Source organism: Oncorhynchus tshawytscha, unplaced genomic scaffold, assembly GCF_018296145.1.
Source record: "Oncorhynchus tshawytscha isolate Ot180627B unplaced genomic scaffold, Otsh_v2.0 Un_scaffold_4286_pilon_pilon, whole genome shotgun sequence".
Lineage (NCBI taxonomy): Eukaryota > Metazoa > Chordata > Actinopteri > Salmoniformes > Salmonidae > Oncorhynchus > Oncorhynchus tshawytscha.
Genome location: NW_024609708.1, coordinates 183,576 through 202,500, shown reverse-complemented (window position 1 = coordinate 202,500; position 18,925 = coordinate 183,576). Strand labels below are relative to the sequence as shown.

General features: G+C 46.2%; 2 protein-coding genes across 2 annotated transcripts in view; both read right to left on the bottom strand.

Moving 5' to 3' along the window:
* LOC121845599 overlaps positions 1–968 on the bottom strand; it is a 34,494-nt gene extending 33,526 nt beyond the window's left edge. Inside the window, exons 1-3 of the mRNA XM_042317138.1 lie at positions 869–968; positions 277–626; positions 1–193 (exon numbers count right to left, since the gene is read on the bottom strand). The exon at positions 1–193 is cut by the window's left edge and continues 557 nt beyond it. Of these exons, the coding sequence (XP_042173072.1) occupies positions 1–193; positions 277–626; positions 869–968 (643 nt within the window). The remainder of the gene's footprint in view (positions 194–276; positions 627–868) is intronic.
* The window catches only part of LOC112241285, a 19,642-nt gene extending 807 nt beyond the window's left edge, over positions 1–18,835 (bottom strand). The window contains exons 1-5 of the mRNA XM_042317139.1: positions 18,053–18,835; positions 14,529–15,899; positions 10,086–10,161; positions 5,405–5,510; positions 1–1,206 (exon numbers count right to left, since the gene is read on the bottom strand). The exon at positions 1–1,206 is cut by the window's left edge and continues 807 nt beyond it. Of these exons, the coding sequence (XP_042173073.1) occupies positions 1,155–1,206; positions 5,405–5,510; positions 10,086–10,161; positions 14,529–15,692 (1,398 nt within the window). The 5' untranslated portion in view covers positions 15,693–15,899; positions 18,053–18,835 and the 3' untranslated portion in view covers positions 1–1,154. The remainder of the gene's footprint in view (positions 1,207–5,404; positions 5,511–10,085; positions 10,162–14,528; positions 15,900–18,052) is intronic.
* Positions 18,836–18,925: the final 90 nt, after the last annotated feature.

Sequence of the window (18,925 nt, the reverse complement as noted above, 5' to 3'; positions counted from 1 at the left end):
TGGTGGCAGTGGACTTTCTCCTGAGTGTGACAGGGGTGGAGCCTGGGTCGTTGCCGGTGGGGTGGTGGTGATGGACCTGGTCCTGCTGGGTGACAGAGGTGCAGGTGGTGGAGAGTCTGGCCTGGTTTGTGTGGTAGCTCTGGGGCCTGGGGTGTTTATAGCCTGGGACCCTGGCCTCGTCGCAGTGGTAGCTCTGGGGCCTAGGGGTTTTATAGCCTGGGACCCTGGCCTCGTCGCAGTGGTAGCTCTGGGGCCTGGGGTTTTATAGCCTGGGACCCTGGCCTCTTCGCAGTGGTAGCTCTGGGGCCTGGGGGTTTTATAGCCTGGGACCCTGGCCTCTTCGCAGTGGTAGCTCTGGGGACTGGGGGTTTTATAGCCTGGGACCCTGGCCTCATCACAGTGGTAGCTCTGGGGCCTGGGGGCTTTATAGCCTGGGACCCTGGCCTCATTAGAGTGGTAGCTCTGGGGTCTGGGGGCTCTAGATCCAGGGCTCAGAGGTCTAGACTCACGGAGGCTTGTCGTCCTGGAGATCTTCTTGGTGGCGATGGTAATGGAGGAGAAGGCTGGTGTAGTTGTCTTCAGGACGATGGTAGCACCTGTAGTGGTCCCAGGGGCCGGGGGTGATACTACCCCAGCAGGAGAAGTTTGTGGAAGACAACTTGTTCGTTTTTGTAGAGAGGTTGCTCTGTAAGGCTCTGAGCTGGTTCTATAAGGAGTTAACTCAGCGTGTGAGGGTTTCTGTTGGACGCTGTTTGTCCTACATAGAGAGTTGTTGCTCCTGTACGGTGCACATTTGGTTCCAGAGGGGGTTATCTCAGTGTGTGAAGTATTATTTTGGACTATTGGCCTGATCGTCCAGGGAGAAGACGTTTGGAAGCTATTGGTCCTGTGTAGAGAAGATCTCCAGCAGGGTTCTGAGTCTGAGTCGTCCCCAGGTTGGATTCCAGGAGACTGTGAGCTGGTCCCATAGGGTGGAACCTCAGTGTGTGAAGAATGTTGGTTGTTGCTGGTTGTCCTGTGTAGAGGGCTCTTCCTGGCAGGCTCTGAGGTAGTGTTAGCCCCGGGGAGGGAGTTGTTAGACTGGGTAGGAGTCCCACTACCACTGAGGTGTGATGATGTCCTGCTAGCCCAACTTCTCCTCTGATCCTGCCAACCTAAAGACCTGTTGTCCCTCTCCATTGGCACTGAGCTTTCCTTGCCTGAGACCTGTGGGAAAGGAGAAGAAGAAGAAGAAGAAGGATAATAATGTAGATTGGCTGTCTTCATAATGTGTTAGTTAAACCACTAGTTGTTTCAGGTGTCTTCATAATGTGTTAGTTAAACCACTAGCTGTTTCAGGTGTCTTCATAATGTGTTAGTTAAACCACTAGCTGTTTCAGGTGTCTTCATAATGTGTTATTTAAACCACTAGTTGTTTCAGGTGTCTTCATAATGTGTTAGTTAAACCACTAGCTGTTTCAGCTGTCTTCATAATGTGTTAATTTATCACCATAATTATAGAATTGTAATGTTGTACCAACAAAAATGTTGTTGTTGTTGTTGTTGTGGTTATTGTTGTGGTTGAGGTTGTGGGGTTGATGTTGTTGCTGTGGTTGTTGTTGTTGTGGTGGATGTTGTGGTTGTTGTTGTGGTGGTTGTTGTTGTTGCTGTTGCTGTGGTTGTTGTGGTTGCTGTTGCTGTGGTTGTTGTGGTTGTTGTGGTGGTCGTGGTTGTTATGGTTGTGGTTGTTGTTGATATGGTTGTTGTTGTTATTGTGGTTGTTGTTGTTGTTGTGGTTGTTGTTGTGGTTGTTGTTGTGGTTGTTGTTGTTGTTGTTATGGTTGCAGTTGTTGTGGTTGTTGTTGTTGTTGTTATGGTTGTTGTTGTTATGGTTGCAGTTGTTGTTGTTGTTGCTGTTGTTGTTGTTGCTGTTGTTGTGGTTGTTGTTGTTATGGTTGTTGTTGTTGTTATGGTTGTTGTTGTTATGGTTGCAGTTGTTGTTGTTGTTGTTGTGGTTGTTGTTATGGTTGTTATGGTTGCAGTTGTTGTTGTCGTGGTGGTTGTTGTGGTTGTTATGGTTGTTGTTGTTATGGTTGCAGTTGTTGTTATGGTTGTTGTTGTTATGGTTGCAGTTGTTGTTGTTGTTGTTGTTGTTGTGGTTGTTGTTATGGTTGCAGTTGTTATTGTTGTTGTTGTGGTTGTTGTTGTTGAAAGCCAACTCTGCCTTTCAGTGGTAACTAAAGCTTGCTGTTTGTACTGCTATCATATGACAGCCTCTCCCCTTGCTCAACAATGGCTGATTGGTTTCTCTTGTCTTACTAACTTGGGGCATTTCATGCGGCACAATAACTGTGTGTATCTGTGGCTCTCTGTTTGTGTCAGTGGTTAGTACTTAAGGCTTCTGCTTCTTTGGATGTCATATGACTGCATCTCCCCATTCTTAACAACAGCCCCAGCAGCAACCAGAGCCAGCAGACAGCAAGCAGAGCCAGCAGACAGCAAGCAGAGCCAGCAGACAGCAACCAGAGCCAGCAGACAGCAACCAGAGCCAGCAGACAGCAAGCAGAGCCAGCACAGAGCGAACAGAGCCAGCAGACAGCAAGCAGAGCCAGCAGACACCAAGCAGAGCCAACAGACACCAAGCAGAGCCAACAGACACCAAGCAGAGCCAGCAGACACCAAGCAGAGCCAACAGACACCAAGCAGAGCCAACAGACACCTAGCAGAGCCAGCACACAGCAAGCAGAGCCAACAGACACCAAACAGAGCCAGCAGACACCAAACAGAGCCAGCAGACACCAAGCAGAGCCAACAGACACCAAGCAGAGCCAGCACACAGCAAGCAGAGCCAACAGACACCAAACAGAGCCAGCAGACACCAAACAGAGCCAGCACACAGCAAGCAGAGCCAACAGACACCAAACAGAGCCAGCAGACACCAAACAGAGCCAGCACACAGCAAGCAGAGCCAGCACACAACAAGTAGAGCCAACAGACACCAAGCAGAGCGAACAGACACCAAGCAGAGCCAGCAGACACCAAGCAGAGCCAACAGACACCAAGTAGAGCCAGCAGAGCTAAAAGCCTATCCCCCCTTCAGATGTAACAATGAGCTACTCGCTATCTTGAACACAACTGTTGAAGCCAAGGATCTTCAGAAACATATCCAGGCCTGAGCACTAAGAAAACAGTCCTGCGATCCAGACAGACGGAGTCAGAGGGTGTTGGTCATGTGGTGTATTGAGGCCCTGCGATAGCATCCTGTCTATGATACCTCTTCAAAGAGTATCTGTATTAGTCCTACAGCACAGCCTTTACACAAACTACAACAGATAGTTGCCAGGTTTATAGAACAGATACATGCCAGGTTTGAATCCCAACCCACACCCTTCTAATGCGTCCTCTCTACCTTCATTTCCTGTCTCTCTACAGCACAGCCTTTATACAAACTACAGCCTGGGGTGGTCTAGTGGTTACTGGTGCTGCCTTCAGAACAGATAGTTGCCAGGTTTGAATCCCAACCCACACCCTTCTAATGCGTCCTCTCTACCTGCATGTCCCGTCTCTCTTCACTGCCTCTGGGGTTTTAGAACAGACATTGGACAATACATTATCCGTTATATGTACTATATGTATCCCCTTAAAGACAAACATGATCAGTCAGTTACCTGGTGTTGAGTACTGGGAGAAGGAGCCTGGTGTTGAGTACTGGGAGAAGGAGCCTGGTCAGTTACCTGGTGTTGAGTACTGGGGGAAGGAGTCTGGTCAGTTACCTGGTGTTGAGTACTGGGAGAAGGAGCCTGGTCAGTTACCTGGTGTTGAGTACTGGGGGAAGGAGCCTGGTGTTGAGTACTGGGGGAAGGAGCCTGGTGTTGAGTACTGGGGGAAGGAGTCTGGTCAGTTACCTGGTGTTGAGTACTGGGAGAAGGAGCCTGGTGTTGAGTACTGGGAGAAGGAGTCTGGTCAGTTACCTGGTGTTGAGTACTGGGAGAAGGAGCCTGGTCAGTTACCTGGTGTTGAGTACAGGAGCCTTACCTGGTGTTGAGTACTGGGGTTAGGAGGAGCTGGTCAGTTACCTGGTGTTGAGTACTGGGAGAAGAGCCTGGTCAGTTACCTGGTGTTGAGTACTGGGGTTAGGAGCCTGGTCAGTTACCTGGTGTTGAGTACTGGGAGAAGTAGCCTGGTCAGTTACCTGGTGTTGAGTACTGGGGGAAGGAGTCTGGTCAGTTACCTGGTGTTGAGTACTGGGAAAAGGAGCCTGGTGTTACCTGGTGTTGAGTACTGGGGAAGGAGCCTGGTGTTGAGTACTGGGGAAGGAGCCTGGTGTTGAGTACTGGGAGAAGGAGCCTGGTGTTGAGTACTGGGAGAAGGGGCCTGGTGTTGAGTACTGGGGGAAGGAGCCTGGTTAGTTACCTGGTGTTGAGTACTGGGGAAGGAGCCTGGTGTTGAGTACAGGGGAAGGAGCCTGGTGTTGAGTACTGGGGAAGGAGCCTGGTGTTGAGTACTGGGGGAAGGAGCCTGGTGTTGAGTACTGGGAGATGGAGCCTGGTGTTGAGTACTGGGAGAAGGAGCCTGGTGTTGAGTACTGGGGAAGGAGCCTGGTCAGTTACCTGGTGTTGAGTACTGGGGAAGGAGCCTGGTGTTGAGTACTGGGTGAAGGAGCCTGGTCAGTTACCTGGTGTTGAGTACTGGGAGAAGGAGCCTGGTGTTGAGTACTGGGAGAAGGGGCCTGGTGTTGAGTACTGGGAGAAGGGGCCTGGTCAGATACCTGGTGTTGAGTACTGGGAGAAGGAGCCTGGTCAGTTACCTGGTGTTGAGTACTGGGGAAGGAGCCTGGTGTTGAGTACTGGGAGAAGGAGCCTGGTGTTGAGTACTGGGAGAAGGAGCCTGGTCAGTTACCTGGTGTTGAGTACTGGGAGAAGGAGCCTGGTGTTGAGTACTGGGGGAAGGAGCCTGGTGTTGAGTACTGGGGGAAGGAGCCTGGTGTTGAGTACTGGGGGAAGGAGCCATGTGTTGAGTACTGGGAGAAGGGGCCTGGTGTTGAGTACTGGGGAAGGAGCCTGGTGTTGAGTACTGGGGGAAGGAGCCTGGTGTTACCCTGGTCAGTTACTGGTGTTGAGTACTGGGGGAAGGAGCCTGGTGTTGAGTACTGGGAGAAGGAGCCTGGTCAGTTACCTGGTGTTGAGTACTGGGAGAAGGGGCCTGGTGTTGAGTACTGGGGAAGGAGCCTGGTGTTGAGTACTGGGAGAAGGAGCCTGGTCAGTTACCTGGTGTTGAGTCCTGGGGGAAGGAGCCTGGTGTTGAGTACTGGGGAAGGAGCCTGGTCAGTTACCTGGTGTTGAGTACTGGGGGAAGGAGCCTGGTGTTGAGTACTGGGGGAAGGAGCCTGGTGTTGAGTACTGGGAGAAGGAGCCTGGTCAGTTACCTGGTGTTGAGTCCTGGGGAAGGAGCCTGGTCAGGAAGCCACCTCGTTCTGAGCCCCACAGGGTTAATGCTGGGTTGACTCCACTCCACTTTCTCCACCTCTCCCTCTGTGTGGCAAGAAACAATAATTAACAACAATAACAACTTAAATCAGAAGGTTGCGTGTTTATATCACGTCGGGTTCATGTCATTTTAGGGGCGGCAGGTAGCCTAGTGGTTAGAGGGGGCAGGTAGCCTAGTGGTTAGAGGGGCGGGTAGCCTAGTGGTTAGAGGGGGCAGGTAGCCTAGTGGTTAGAGGGGGCGGGTAGCCTAGTGGTTAGAGGGGGCAGGTAGCCTAGTGGTTAGAGGGGCGGGTAGCCTAGTGGTTAGAGGGGGCAGGTAGCCTAGCAGGTAGCCTAGTGGTTAGAGGGGGCAGGTAGCCTAGTGGTTAGATGGGGCAGGTAGCCTAGTGGTAGCCTAGTGGTTAGAGGGGGCAGGTAGCCTAGTGGTTAGAGGGGGCGGGTAGCCTAGTGGTTAGAGGGGGCAGGTAGCCTAGTGGTTAGAGGGGGCAGGTAGCCTAGTGGTTAGAGCGTTGGACTAGTAACCGAAAGGTTGCTGGATTGAATCCCCGAGCTGACAAGGTAAAAGTTTGTTATTCTGCCCCTGAACAAGGCAGTTAACCCACTGTTCCTAGGCCGTCATTGTAAATAAGAATTTGTTCTTAACCGACTTGCCTAGTTAAATAAAGGTTCAATAAACATTTTTTTTTATAACTTGTGTCACTGTGACTCATAAACACACCTTGACATTCCTCTGCTGACATCATTATTAAAGGATGTTGACACTTGAAGAGCGATGAGGTTAATCTTTCACCACCACCACCACCCTCTTCAGTGTCGAGTCATGAGAACATGGTTTCACACTCCCTGACTGGCTGGATTTCAACTTACTGATGCTGTTACCACGGTGATAGGACGGTTAGGAAGTCAGTATAACAGGAAAACACACCAACCCAAAAAAATGGTTGTCACTAGTAACCACCGATGATGTCCACTATAAACCCTGGGATTGCTGATGCTATGTATTGGCCAATGAGAGGCTTTGAAGCCACCTGTCGGCCATATTGGAGCTCCTCAGAAGAACCTTCCCTTCATCGGAATGAATGGAATTCTACCGTATTTCATTTCAATGTTACAAAGGACAAAATTACATTTATTTTTTAAAAAGTAATATATTTTAATATATTATTTGATTTAGAATGTTTATGTTTCGCTCACATGGTATAATTTAAAACTATGTATTAAAACCCCCTAAAAGTGTAAGCCTGGGGAGGGGGTGGTAAATGTTGAATTTGGCCTTTATCTACCATAGCCCATAGAAATGCATAGAAAAACACATTCATCAATGACAAAAAAAGACAGTGAAAATATAAATCACCCAGGAACAAGGTTTTTGAAGTGTCTGTGCTAAATTTAGGAGATATAACAAAACTCAGGAAATAATATTTATATATTTGGACATATTTACCCCTTTGTTTTTTTGTTGGCACAAAACTACCTCAATACTTCATTTGTTTTTTAAACTGGTACCAGATTACCTTCAGACGAGACCCGTGTTTAAACTGGTACCAGATTACCTTCAGACGAGGCCCGTGTTTAAACTGGTACCAGATTACCTTCAGACGAGACCCGTGTTTAAACTGGTACCAGATTACCTTCAGACGAGACCCGTGTTTAAACTGGTACCAGATTACCTTCAGATGAGACCCGTGTTTAAACCGGTACCAGATTACCTTCAGACGAGGCCCGTGTTTAAACTGGTACCAGATTACAAGATTACCTTCAGACGAGACCCGTGTTTAAACTGGTACCAGATTACCTTCAGACGAGACCCGTGTTTAAACTGGTACCAGATTACCTTCAGACGAGGCCCGTGTTTAAACTGGTACCAGATTACCAGATTACCTTCAGATTTTAAACTGGTACCAGATTACCTTCAGACGAGACCCGTGTTTAAACTGGTACCAGATTACCAGATTACCTTCAGAGACCCGAGACCAGACAAGGCCCGTGTTTAAACTGGTACCAGATTACCTTACCTTCAGAGAAACTGGTACCAGATTACCTTCAGACCCCGTGTTTAAACTGGTACCAGATTACCAGATTACCTTCAGACGAGACCCGTGTTTAAACTGGTACCAGATTACCAGATTACCTTCAGACGAGACCGTGTTTAAACCAGTACCAGATTACCTTCAGACGAGACCCGTGTTTAAACTGGTACCAGATTACCAGATTACCTTCAGACGAGACCCGTGTTTAAACCGGTACTAGATTACCTTCAGACGAGACCCGTGTTTAAACTGGTACTAGATTACCAGATTACCTTCAGACGAGACCCGTGTTTAAACCGGTACCAGATTACCTTCAGATGAGACCCGTGTTTAAACTGGTACCAGATTACCTTCAAACGAGACCCGTGTTTAAACCGGTACCAGATTACCAGATTACCAGATTACCTTCAGACGAGACCCGTGTTTAAACCGGTACTAGATTACCAGATTACCTTCAGGCGAGACCCATGTTTAAACTGGTACCAGATTAACTTCAAACGAGACCCGTGTTTAAACTGGTACCAGATTACTTTCAGATTGTTTAAACTGGTACCAGATTACCTTCAGATGAGACCCGTGTTTAAACCGACCCCTTCAGTGTTTAAACTGGATTACCAGAGACCCGTTTTAAACTGGTACCAGATTAACTTCAAACGAGACCCGTGTTTAAACTGGTACCAGATTACCTTCAGACGAGACCCGTGTTTAAACTGGTACCAGATTACCTTCAGACGAGACCCGTGTTTAAACCGGTACCAGATTACCTTCAGACGAGACCCGTGATACTGGTGGGGGTCGTAGAACAAAACGGAGAACACCATCGTGTTTGAGAGAGTCTCCCCTTTCCATTAGTGGAGTCAAACTGTACTCACTACAGATGTTTTCGTGAGAAGACCGATTTTCAGGGATGTCTCCTGATCTGACAAACAGCGCTGTCGCTCTGTCACTTTCCACCACAGACTGCGGAAGGCCGACATCAGGAGGATGCGGTGGCTTGAGACGCAGACCATACAAAAAAACAGACATCTATAGCTTGCAAGGCCGAAACTGGTGCCCAAACCAGGGGGAGTTTAAACTGGTAGGATTACCTTCAGAGAGGGTTTAAACCGGAGAGAGGATTACCAGCTTAGAGAGGGATTTAAAGGTGGGAGAGAGGGAAACCGACATTGAGAGAGACCCGTGTTTAAACTGGTAGAGGGGAGAACCGTGTTTAAACCGAGAGAGAAAGAGAGAGACCAGATTACAGAGAGAAACTGGTAGACAGAGACCCGAAACTGGTAGAGAGAGAGAGGTACCAGATTACCTTCAAACGAGACCCGTGAGGTACAGAGAGACGAGACCCATGTTTAAACTGACAGACAGAGAGAGAAACAGATTACCTTCAGAGAGAGAAACCGGAGAGAGAAACTGGTACCAGATTAGAGACGAGAGAGAGAGAGAGAGAGAAACTGGTACCATAGATTAAGAGAGAGCGACAGAGACCAGAGAGAGACAGTTTAAACTGTTAGAGGCCTTCAGACGAGACCTTCACTGGTACCATATTACCAGAGACAGAGAGAGAAGTACACAGACTAAACTTCTCGATCAAATAGTAAAACAGTCACTTTTGCAGGTGGGCGAAATGAGCCAATTATCTCAACCCAGCATGTGGATTGCCTCAAGTATCACTGATGACCATTCAAGAAAAACAGCTGCTTCTGTTCACAATAAACTGGGTTTTGGTCTGAAGAATCAATTATATTAGTAAAACACAAGGTCTGACAATTATTCACATCACACAATGGTGAACATTGTTTCTATTGATACACCCTGGAGTTGTCTTCATGACCCGTGATGTGTGGCTTGAGACGCAGACCATACAAAAAACAGACATCTCTTGCAACCGATATGCAGGGTGATCTGTCTCTCTCAGAGAGAGACACACAGGGTGATCTGTCTCTCTCACACAGAGATGTCTTCAGGATGCAGGGTGATGAGTCTCTCTCAACCCAGCATGTGATGTCTTCAAATCACTGATAACCATTCAAGAAAAACAGCTGAAATAAACTGGGTTTTGGTCTGAAAATCAAATATTAGTAAAACACAAGTGTTTATGATGCAGAGTGATGTGTCTCTCTCACATGAGTTTCTATTGATACACCCTGGAGTTGTCTTCATGACCCGTGATGTGTCTCTCTCACACAGGGTGATCTGTCTCTCTACACAGGGTGATCTGTCTCTCTCACATGAGATGTCTTCAGGATGCAGGGTGATGTGTCTTCTCACACAAGATGTCTTCATGATGCAGAGTGATGTGTCTCTCTCCCATGATACGGCGAAGTCAAGGTTATAACTCGACCCTTACCTATTATCTTCCATGGGACTGTATCATGCGTGTAATGGTGAACCACACTCTGTGTGTGTGTGTGTGTGTGTGTGTGTGTGTGTGTGTGTGTGTGTGTGTGTGTGTGTGTGTCTGTGTGTGTGTGTGTGTGTGTGTGTGTGTGTGTGTGTGTGTGTGTGTGTGTGTGTGTGTGTGTGTGTGTGTGTGTGTGTGTGTGTGTGTAACCCAGCTGTTATGGGCGTGGGTGAAGACTGTGACGATACATACCTACTACAGGTTTGATCACGTTTCCCTTGACAGGATTCTTCTGGAAGGTAGGGGTAATGGCCGGTTTAAGTCTCACCTGTAAAAAAAAAAATCACAACAAATATGGAATTTGACTGGAGGCCCTTTAGTTCTTTATAGTTTTATTGTCCCCTAGTATCAGTCTACCCATTACATCATCATGAGGATCACATGAAACAACCAATGAGGACGTGTATCTACCACCACTACAAGGTGCATCAGTGTACTGGGGAGTTTTAAGCTACACAGACAGACTGGCCGTCAGGCAGGTCTGGAAAATGCCAGATGAGGTGGTCCATTTTTATCCCAGTGGGCCGGTGTTTTAGCGCAGAACGATCATTATCTGGCTAATAATGGGAACCTCAAGTTAAAAAGGGGGCCGGTGTGGGGACCTCAAAGAAAACAATGTGCCAGTGTGTTAGAAACACCCGATTTCGGATTCTAGTCCGTCCCTATCTAGCGACAGTATTTAGCTATAGCTACCATAATTACATTATTTTAGATCCTAGTATGTCCCTATCTAGCGACAGTATGTAGCTATAGCTAGCATAATTACATTATTTTAGATCCTAGTCTGTCCCTATCTAGCTACAGACATAGCTATAGCTAGCATAATTAGATTATTTTAGATCCTAGTCCATCCCTAGCTAGCATAATTAGATTATTTCAGATCCTAGTCCATCCCTAGCTAGCTACATAGATAGCTATAGCTAGCATAATTAGATTATTTCAGATCCTAGTCCATCCCTAGCTAGCTACATAGCTATAGCTAGCATAATTAGATTATTTCAGATCCTAGTCCGTCCCTAGCTAGCTACAGTATATAGCTATAGCTAGCATAATTTGATTATTTCAGATCCTAGTCCATCCCTAGCTAGCTACTTCGCTATAGCTAGCATAATTAGATTATTTCAGATCCTAGTCTGTCCCTAGCTAGCTACATCGCTATAGCTCGCATAACTAGATTATTTCAGATCTAGTCTGTCCCTAGCTAGCTACATAGCTATAGCTAGCATAATTACATTATTTTAGATCCTAGTTCTTCCCTAGCTAGCTACATAGCTGTAGCTAGCATAATTACATTAGTTTAGATCCTAGTCCGTCCCTAGCTAGCTACAGTATATAGCTATAGCGAGCATAATTTGATTATTTCAGATCCTAGTCCATCCCTAGCTAGCTACAGTATAGAGTATATATCTATAACTAGCATAATTAGATTATTTCAGATCCTAGTCCATCCCTAGCTAGCTACAGTATACAGTATATATCTATAACTAGCATAATTAGATTATTTCAGATCCTAGTCCATCCCTAGCTAGCTACAGTTTACAGTACATAGCTCTAACTAGCATAACTAGCTACAGTATACAGTACATAGCTCTAACTAGCGTAATTAGATTATTTCAGATCCTAGTCCATCCCTAGCTAGCTACAGTATACAGTACATAGCTCTAACTAGCATAACTAGCTACAGTATACAGTACATAACTCTAACTAGCGTAATTCCATTGGGAAAACAACTCCCCTGACTTTGCCCTACGACACACAGGCATGGCATCCAGTGGTGCATTAAGATGGTCTACACGGACAAGTTCTGGCCTGGTTTAGATCTTATCTGTCGGAAAAATATCAGTTTGTCTCTGTAAATTTCGGTGTTCCTCAAGGTTCCGTTTTAGGACCACTATTGTTTTCACTATATATTTTACCTCTTGGGGATGTCATTCGAAAACATAATGTTAACTTTCACTGCTATGCGGATGACACACAGCTGTACATTTCAATGAAACATGGTGAAGCCCCAAAATTGCCCTCGCTAGAAGCATGCGTTTCAGACAGGAAGTGGATGGCTGCAAACGTTCTTCTTTTAAACTCGGACAAAACAGAGATGCTTGTTCTAGGTCCCAAGAAACAAAGAGATCTTCTGTTGAATCTGACAATTAATCTTTAATGGAGCATTGCAGTAGTCTAACCTAGGGTCAGTTTGTTATATCTGGAGTACTTCTCCTGTCCTATTCGGTGTCCTGTGTGAATTGAAGTGTGCTCTCTCTAATTCTCTCTTTCTCTCTTTCTTTCTCTCTCTCGGAGGACCTGAGCCCTAGGACCATGCCTCAGGACTACCTGACATGATGACTCCTTGCTGTTCCCAGTCCACCTGGCCGTGCTGCTGCTCCAGTTTCAACTGTTCTGCCTTATTATTATTGGACCATGCTGGTCATTTATGAACATTTGAACATCTTGGCCATGTTCTGTTATAATCTCCACCCGGCACAGCCAGAAGATGACTGGCCACCCCACATAGCCTGGTTCCTCTCTAGGTTTCTTCCTAGGTTTTGGCCTTTCTAGGGAGTTTTTCCTAGCCACCGTGCTTCTACACCTGCATTGCTTGCTGTTTGGGGTTTTAGGCTGGGTTTCTGTACAGCACTTTGAGATATCAGCTGATGTACGAAGGGCTATATAAATACATTTGATTTGATGATTTGATTTGATTTGATTTAAGCTCTTTTACTGGCTGTGCGAATATCACACCGCACATAAACCTTTTGAGAAACAATTCCTGCTGAGTTAGTTGTTTTCAGACGATGCCAAAGCAACTCTCTCTCCCTGTACTGAACATCTGAGACTGGACTGCTAAAGTCAGTCTCCCTCTCTCTCTTTTCTGTTTGTCTCTCTCTTTCTGTCTCGGTCGCCCTGGCACCTGGCAGCGTACACCATATCACGCGTTACTCTACCCAGAGGTCAAAGTGTTAGGAGAGGTAAATTAGGCTACCCTCTAAGTCTGGCTCAGACACCTTAACCTCTGTCTGTCTGAATGTCTGGCTCCTATAGTATTTTTACAGTGTGCTTCTGCTTTCTCTTTTGGGGTCCAAGCCGCGTTACTGTAAAGAACTTAGTGCCAACTATTTCTTTCACAACACAGCCCTGTTCTGCTACTTCTTACTTCCTGCTTCCTACTTCCTGCTTCCTACTTCCTGCTTCCTGTTCTTTTGCTGCTGCTGCATCACAGTGTTCAATAAGCCCATGTGGGCGGGGCATCCTGAAGATGCAAGTCACTATAATAATACAATTAATCTAGAATAAATGACGTACACAAAGCTAACAACGAGGCTGTAAAGAAACACACACAAAGCTAACAACGAGGCTGTAAAGAAACACACACAAAGCTAACAACGAGGCTGTAAAGAAACACACACAAAGCTAACAACGAGGCTGTAAAGAAACACACACAAAGCTAACAACGAGGCTGTAAAGAAACACACACAAAGCTAACAACGAGGCTGTAAAGAAACACACACAAAGCTAACAACGAGGCTGTAAAGAAATACACACAAAGCTAACAACGAGGCTGTAAAGAAACACACACAAAGCTAACAACGAGGCTGTAAAGAAATACACACAAAGCTAACAACGAGGCTGTAAAGAAACACACACAAAGCTAACAACGAGACTGTAAAGAAACACACACAAAGCTAACAACGAGGCTGTAAAGAAACACACACAAAGCTAACAACGAGGCTGTAAAGAAACACACACAAAGCTAACAACGAGGCTGTAAAGAAACACACACAAAGCTAACAACGAGGCTGTAAAGAAACACACACAAAGCTAACAACGAGGCTGTAAAGAAACACACACAAAGCTAACAACGAGACTGTAAAGAAACACACACAAAGCTAACAACGAGGCTGTAAAGAAACACACACAAAGCTAACAACGAGGCTGTAAAGAAATACACACAAAGCTAACAACGAGGCTGTAAAGAAACACACAAAGCTAACAACGAGGCTGTAAAGAAACACACAAAGCTAACAACGAGGCTGTAAAGAAATACACACAAAGCTAACAACGAGGCTGTAAAGAAACACACAAAGCTAACAACGAGGCTGTAAAGAAACACACACAAAGCTAACAACGAGGCTGTAAAGAAATACACACAAAGCTAACAACGAGGCTGTAAAGAAACACACAGAATGCTAACAACGAGGCTGTAAAGAAACACACACAAAGCTAACAACGAGGCTGTAAAGAAACACACAAAGCTAACAACGAGGCTGTAAAGAAACACACAAAGCTAACAACGAGACTGTAAAGAAACACACACAAAGCTAACAACGAGACTGTAAAGAATCACACACTCTAAATGGATTGAAACACCCTCCTGTATGTTTCACTCCAACCCTGTTCCTGAAGACAAAGCTTCCTGTTGGTTATCACTCCAACCCTGTTCCTGGAAAGCTACTGTCCTGTAGGTTTACACTCCAACCCAGTTCCTGGAGAGCTACCGTCCTGTAGGTTTACACTCCAACCCTAATCTAGCACATCTGATTCTAATAATTAGCTGGTTGATTAGCTGAACCAGGTTAGTTACCACACTACAGGAGTGTAGCTCTCCAGGAACAGAACAGCCCTGTTTGCAGCATGTCTTACCTGTCTGGCTACATTGACCTGAGGGTGTGGATGTCTGGGTCCAGGGCCTGGAGCATCCCTCAACAGGGCCCTTCTCTGGATGGGCAGCCAGCCCACTCTCACCGGAGTCAGAGAGCTGAGTTTAGCCTCCTCCTTCCCTGGAGCCTGCTTGATTATAGCCCTTTCCCAGCTACCGTTGTAGTCCGGGGCAGAGGACAATCCTGCCCTGAGGGACTCCTGGCTGCCCAGGGAACTGTCACTCTGGCTGGGAGTCCCACAGGGGGAGAGGTCCCTGTCCCGGCTGCAGAGAGATGGGGACGAGGGGAGGCCCTGGTAGTGGTAATGCAGGCCAGAGCCAACGGGTTCCTTGTGAAGGGTTGGCATCGACGCTGTCCCGTCGTAGAAAGGGGCCTGCACTTGATCTCTCTGCGCTCGGTCAGGGTTTCCGAAATATCTCCCGTTCTCCATCCTCTCCAGCTCCTGTAACCACCTGTCTAGATTCTGGCTACCTCCCTCGATGGCGCTCTGCGGGCGAGGGGTACGACCCAAATGAACCTTCGGATGGGGCTCAACCTCTGGGCTGTCAGTGGGGCTTCCTTCAAAATAGTCCCCACTCTGCATCTTCTCCAACTCATACAGCCACTCGTTCATCTGACGTCTTCCCTCGATGGCGCTGTGCGGCCGAGGGGTACGAGCAGGGGTATGTTGAGGGGGAGATGGAGGCACAAGCTCTACCTTCGACACTTGGCCAGGACTGCTAACTGGGCTTCCTCCTTTAAAATAGGTCTGACACTGCACTTGGCCAGAACTGCTAACTGGGCTTCCTCCTTTAAAATAGGTCTGACACTGCACTTGGCCAGGACTGCTAACTGGGCTTCCTCCTTTAAAATAGGTCTGACACTGCACTTGGCCAGGACTGCTAACTGGGCTTCCTCCTTTAAAATAGGTCTGACACTGCACTCTCTCCAACTCCTGCAAACACCTGTCTAGATTCTGGCTGTGGCTCCCTTCATCTCTGGCACTCTGTTGCTGAGGAGGGTTACATCCCGTAAGACCGGTATGTCGGGGCACCACCTCCACTTCAGACATGAGTCCGTCCCAATAGGACGGTTCCCATGATCTTCTCCAGCACGGATCCTGGCCCCTACGGGCCCCCGGGTGGGCAGATGGCCCACGAAGATTCATCTCTCTGGGGATAAGGTAACCAACAGCTCCCCGTCTCCGGTTTCAGACCCCTGGTTTTGGATAAAGCTCCTTCTTTACATCAGCTATTAACGAGAAGGACCCTCTGGCTGTCCCGGGTTACCAGGCACGCCAGAAATATCTGTCCAGGAATCAGGGGCTACACGGCGGCAGGCAGTAGATTCAGATTATTAAGGAGCTGTTGGATATCTGGAAGCAAAAGAACCATCATAATGTATTATTGATTAGGAAGCTCAGAGGAACAGACCTGGAAATCAACAGCTTCCTGGCTGTGTTAACCACATCATCATCTTAATATAAAATAATGACACAAACAGAGATACTACATACTAATATTTACCAGAAGATCCTGGGAGTTTAAGAGTGAATATAGAAACAGAAAAGGAAAAGGTTCAAATATAAAACTAATAATATATATTTTTTAAATATATATAAATCCAATGACTCATCTGTCCGTATCATCCATCCATGGTTTAAATTGGTCACATACACATGGTTAGCAGATGTTAATGCGAGTGTAGCGAAATGCTTGTGCTTCTAGTTCCGACAATGCAGTAATAACCAACGAGTGATCTAACCTAACAATTTCACAACTACTACCTTATAGACACAAGTGTAAAGGCATGAAGAATATGTACGGTTTACATCCGTATCATCCATCCAGGGTATTATTCATCCATCCAGGGTGTTATTCATCCATCCAGGGTGTTATTCATCCATCCAGGGTGTTATTCATCCATCCAGGGTGTTATTCATCCATCCAGGGTATTATTCATCCATCCAGGGTATTATTCATCCATCCAGGGTGTTATTCATCCATCCAGGGTGTTATTCATCCATCCAGGGTGTTATTCATCCATCCAGGGTATTATTCATCCATCCAGGGTATTATTCATCCATCCAGGGTGTTATTCATCCATCCAGGGTGTTATTCATCCAACCAGGGTATTATTCATCCATCCAGGGTATTATTCATCCATCCAGGGTATTATTCATCCATCCAGGGTGTTATTCATCCATCCAGGGTGTTATTCATCCATCCAGGGTGTTATTCATCCATCCAGGGTGTTATTCATCCATCCAGGGTATTATTCATCCATCCAGGGTGTTATTCATCCATCCAGGGTATTATTCATCCATCCAGGGTATTATTCATCCATCCAGGGTGTTATTCATCCATCCAGGGTGTTATTCATCCATCCAGGGTATTATTCATCATCCAGGGTATTATTCATCCATCCAGGGTATTATTCATCCATCCAGGGTGTTATTCATCCATCCAGTGTATGATTCATCCATCCAGGGTGTTATTCATCCATCCAGGGTGTTATTCATCCATCCAGGGTATTATTCATCCATCCAGGGTATTATTCATCCATCCAGGGTGTTATTCATCCATCCAGTGTATGATTCATCCATCCAGGGTATTATTCATCCATCCAGGGTGTTATTCATCCATCCATCTATTCCAAATTTCCCTTGTTGTTTATACTTTTTTGGTCGATCCATTTCTCTGTCAGGCAGTCAGGCACGGAGATGGCTCTCCCCGTGGGATGTTTCTTAAACAAACAAAAGAGTTACAGAGCAGAGAGACTGGGAGGGAGGGAGGGAGGGAGGGAGGGAGGGAGGGAGGGAGGGAGGGAGGGAGGGAGGGAGGGAGGGAGGGGACAGAGAGGCCTCTCCATGCCATCTCTACCCCACTGAAACAAAGAGGTGCGGGGGGGGGGCTGTCTTAATAAATGGCTTCAGCACCCAGTTGTTGGGGGATAATTGCAATGCTCAAGGGCACAGCGGGAAATGTTACCACCTTGCCGGCTCGTGGATTCAAACCAGCATCCTTTTGGTTACTGCCCAACACTGTTCAGCGCTAGGCTACCTGCCTCGCAAACTCACCCCAGTTAATCAGTAACTTAGCAAACTCACCCAGTTAATCAATAACTTGGCAAACTCACCCTAGTTAATCAATAACTTAGCAAACTCACCCCAGTTAATCAATAACTTAGCAAACTCACCCAGTTAATCAATACCTTAGCAAACTCACCCAGTTAATCAATACCTTAGCAAACTCACCCAGTTAATCAATAACTTAGCAAACTCACCCAGTTAATCAGTAACTTAGCAAACTCAACCAGTTAATCAATAACTTAGGAAACTCACCCAGTTAATCAATAACTTAGCAAACTCACCCCAGTTAATAAATAACTTAGCAAACTCACCCCCAGTTAATCAATAACTTAGCAAACTCACCCCCAGTTAATCAATAACTTAGCAAACTCACACCCCCAGTTAATCAATAACTTAGCAAACTCACCCCCAGTTAATCAATAACTTAGCAAACTTACCCAGTTTATCAATAACTTAGTAACAAGCCAGGCTTCTTCTCTGCAACTCTTTCCATCCAGATCTCTAGCCCAGGTCTCTTGGTAATACTTCTGTCTCTTCCTCTGATCATGTGGTGTGATGACTGATGAACCATTGCTGTCCTCAAGCCTCTGTGTCCCAGACATGTGATTCCTGCAAGACTGTGTCTGTTTCCCAATTGACACCCTGGTTCCAATGTACAGTGCACTTCTTTTGACCAGAGCCTTATAGTAGTGCACTATAATGGGAATAGGATGGCATTTGGGATGATAAACGGCTCAGTGGGATGCTTGGATAAGTAACTCTGACCGGGCATGATGTCCCAAGACTTATTTGTGAACAACAGCAGCAATAGTCTAGAAGGTTCCGACGTCTCCAATTGTTCTTTGGAAGGAACCATAGAGATAAAACTAATTGCTAATGTTTGGAATATTCAGAAAGAGTTTTTTTTTGTTTTGTCCTTGATGATTGTCATAATTAAACAGACTGGAGAACACATTATAATGCCCTGAATGTGTTTGGGTTTCTCTCCTCTCAGAGAACAAACTGACATCCTCTTCCTGCTTTAAAACAATAGATCATTGTTTGTTGTCTACGTGTATCACAAAAAAAGCAGCACGTCCTGCATCACATGTAACTAAATCCTACTACCACAACCGCAAAGTATAAAGTGTTCATTTGAACGAAGTGAAAATGTAGAATGAGACTCAATGGGTGTTCCTTCCCTGTAGCTCTCACTCTGAAGGAGAGAGAGAGAGAGAGAGAGAGAGAGAAAATAGAGAGAGAGAGAGAGAGAGAGAAATTGAGAGAGAGAGAGATAAAATAGAGCGAGAGAGAGAGAAATTGACAGAGAG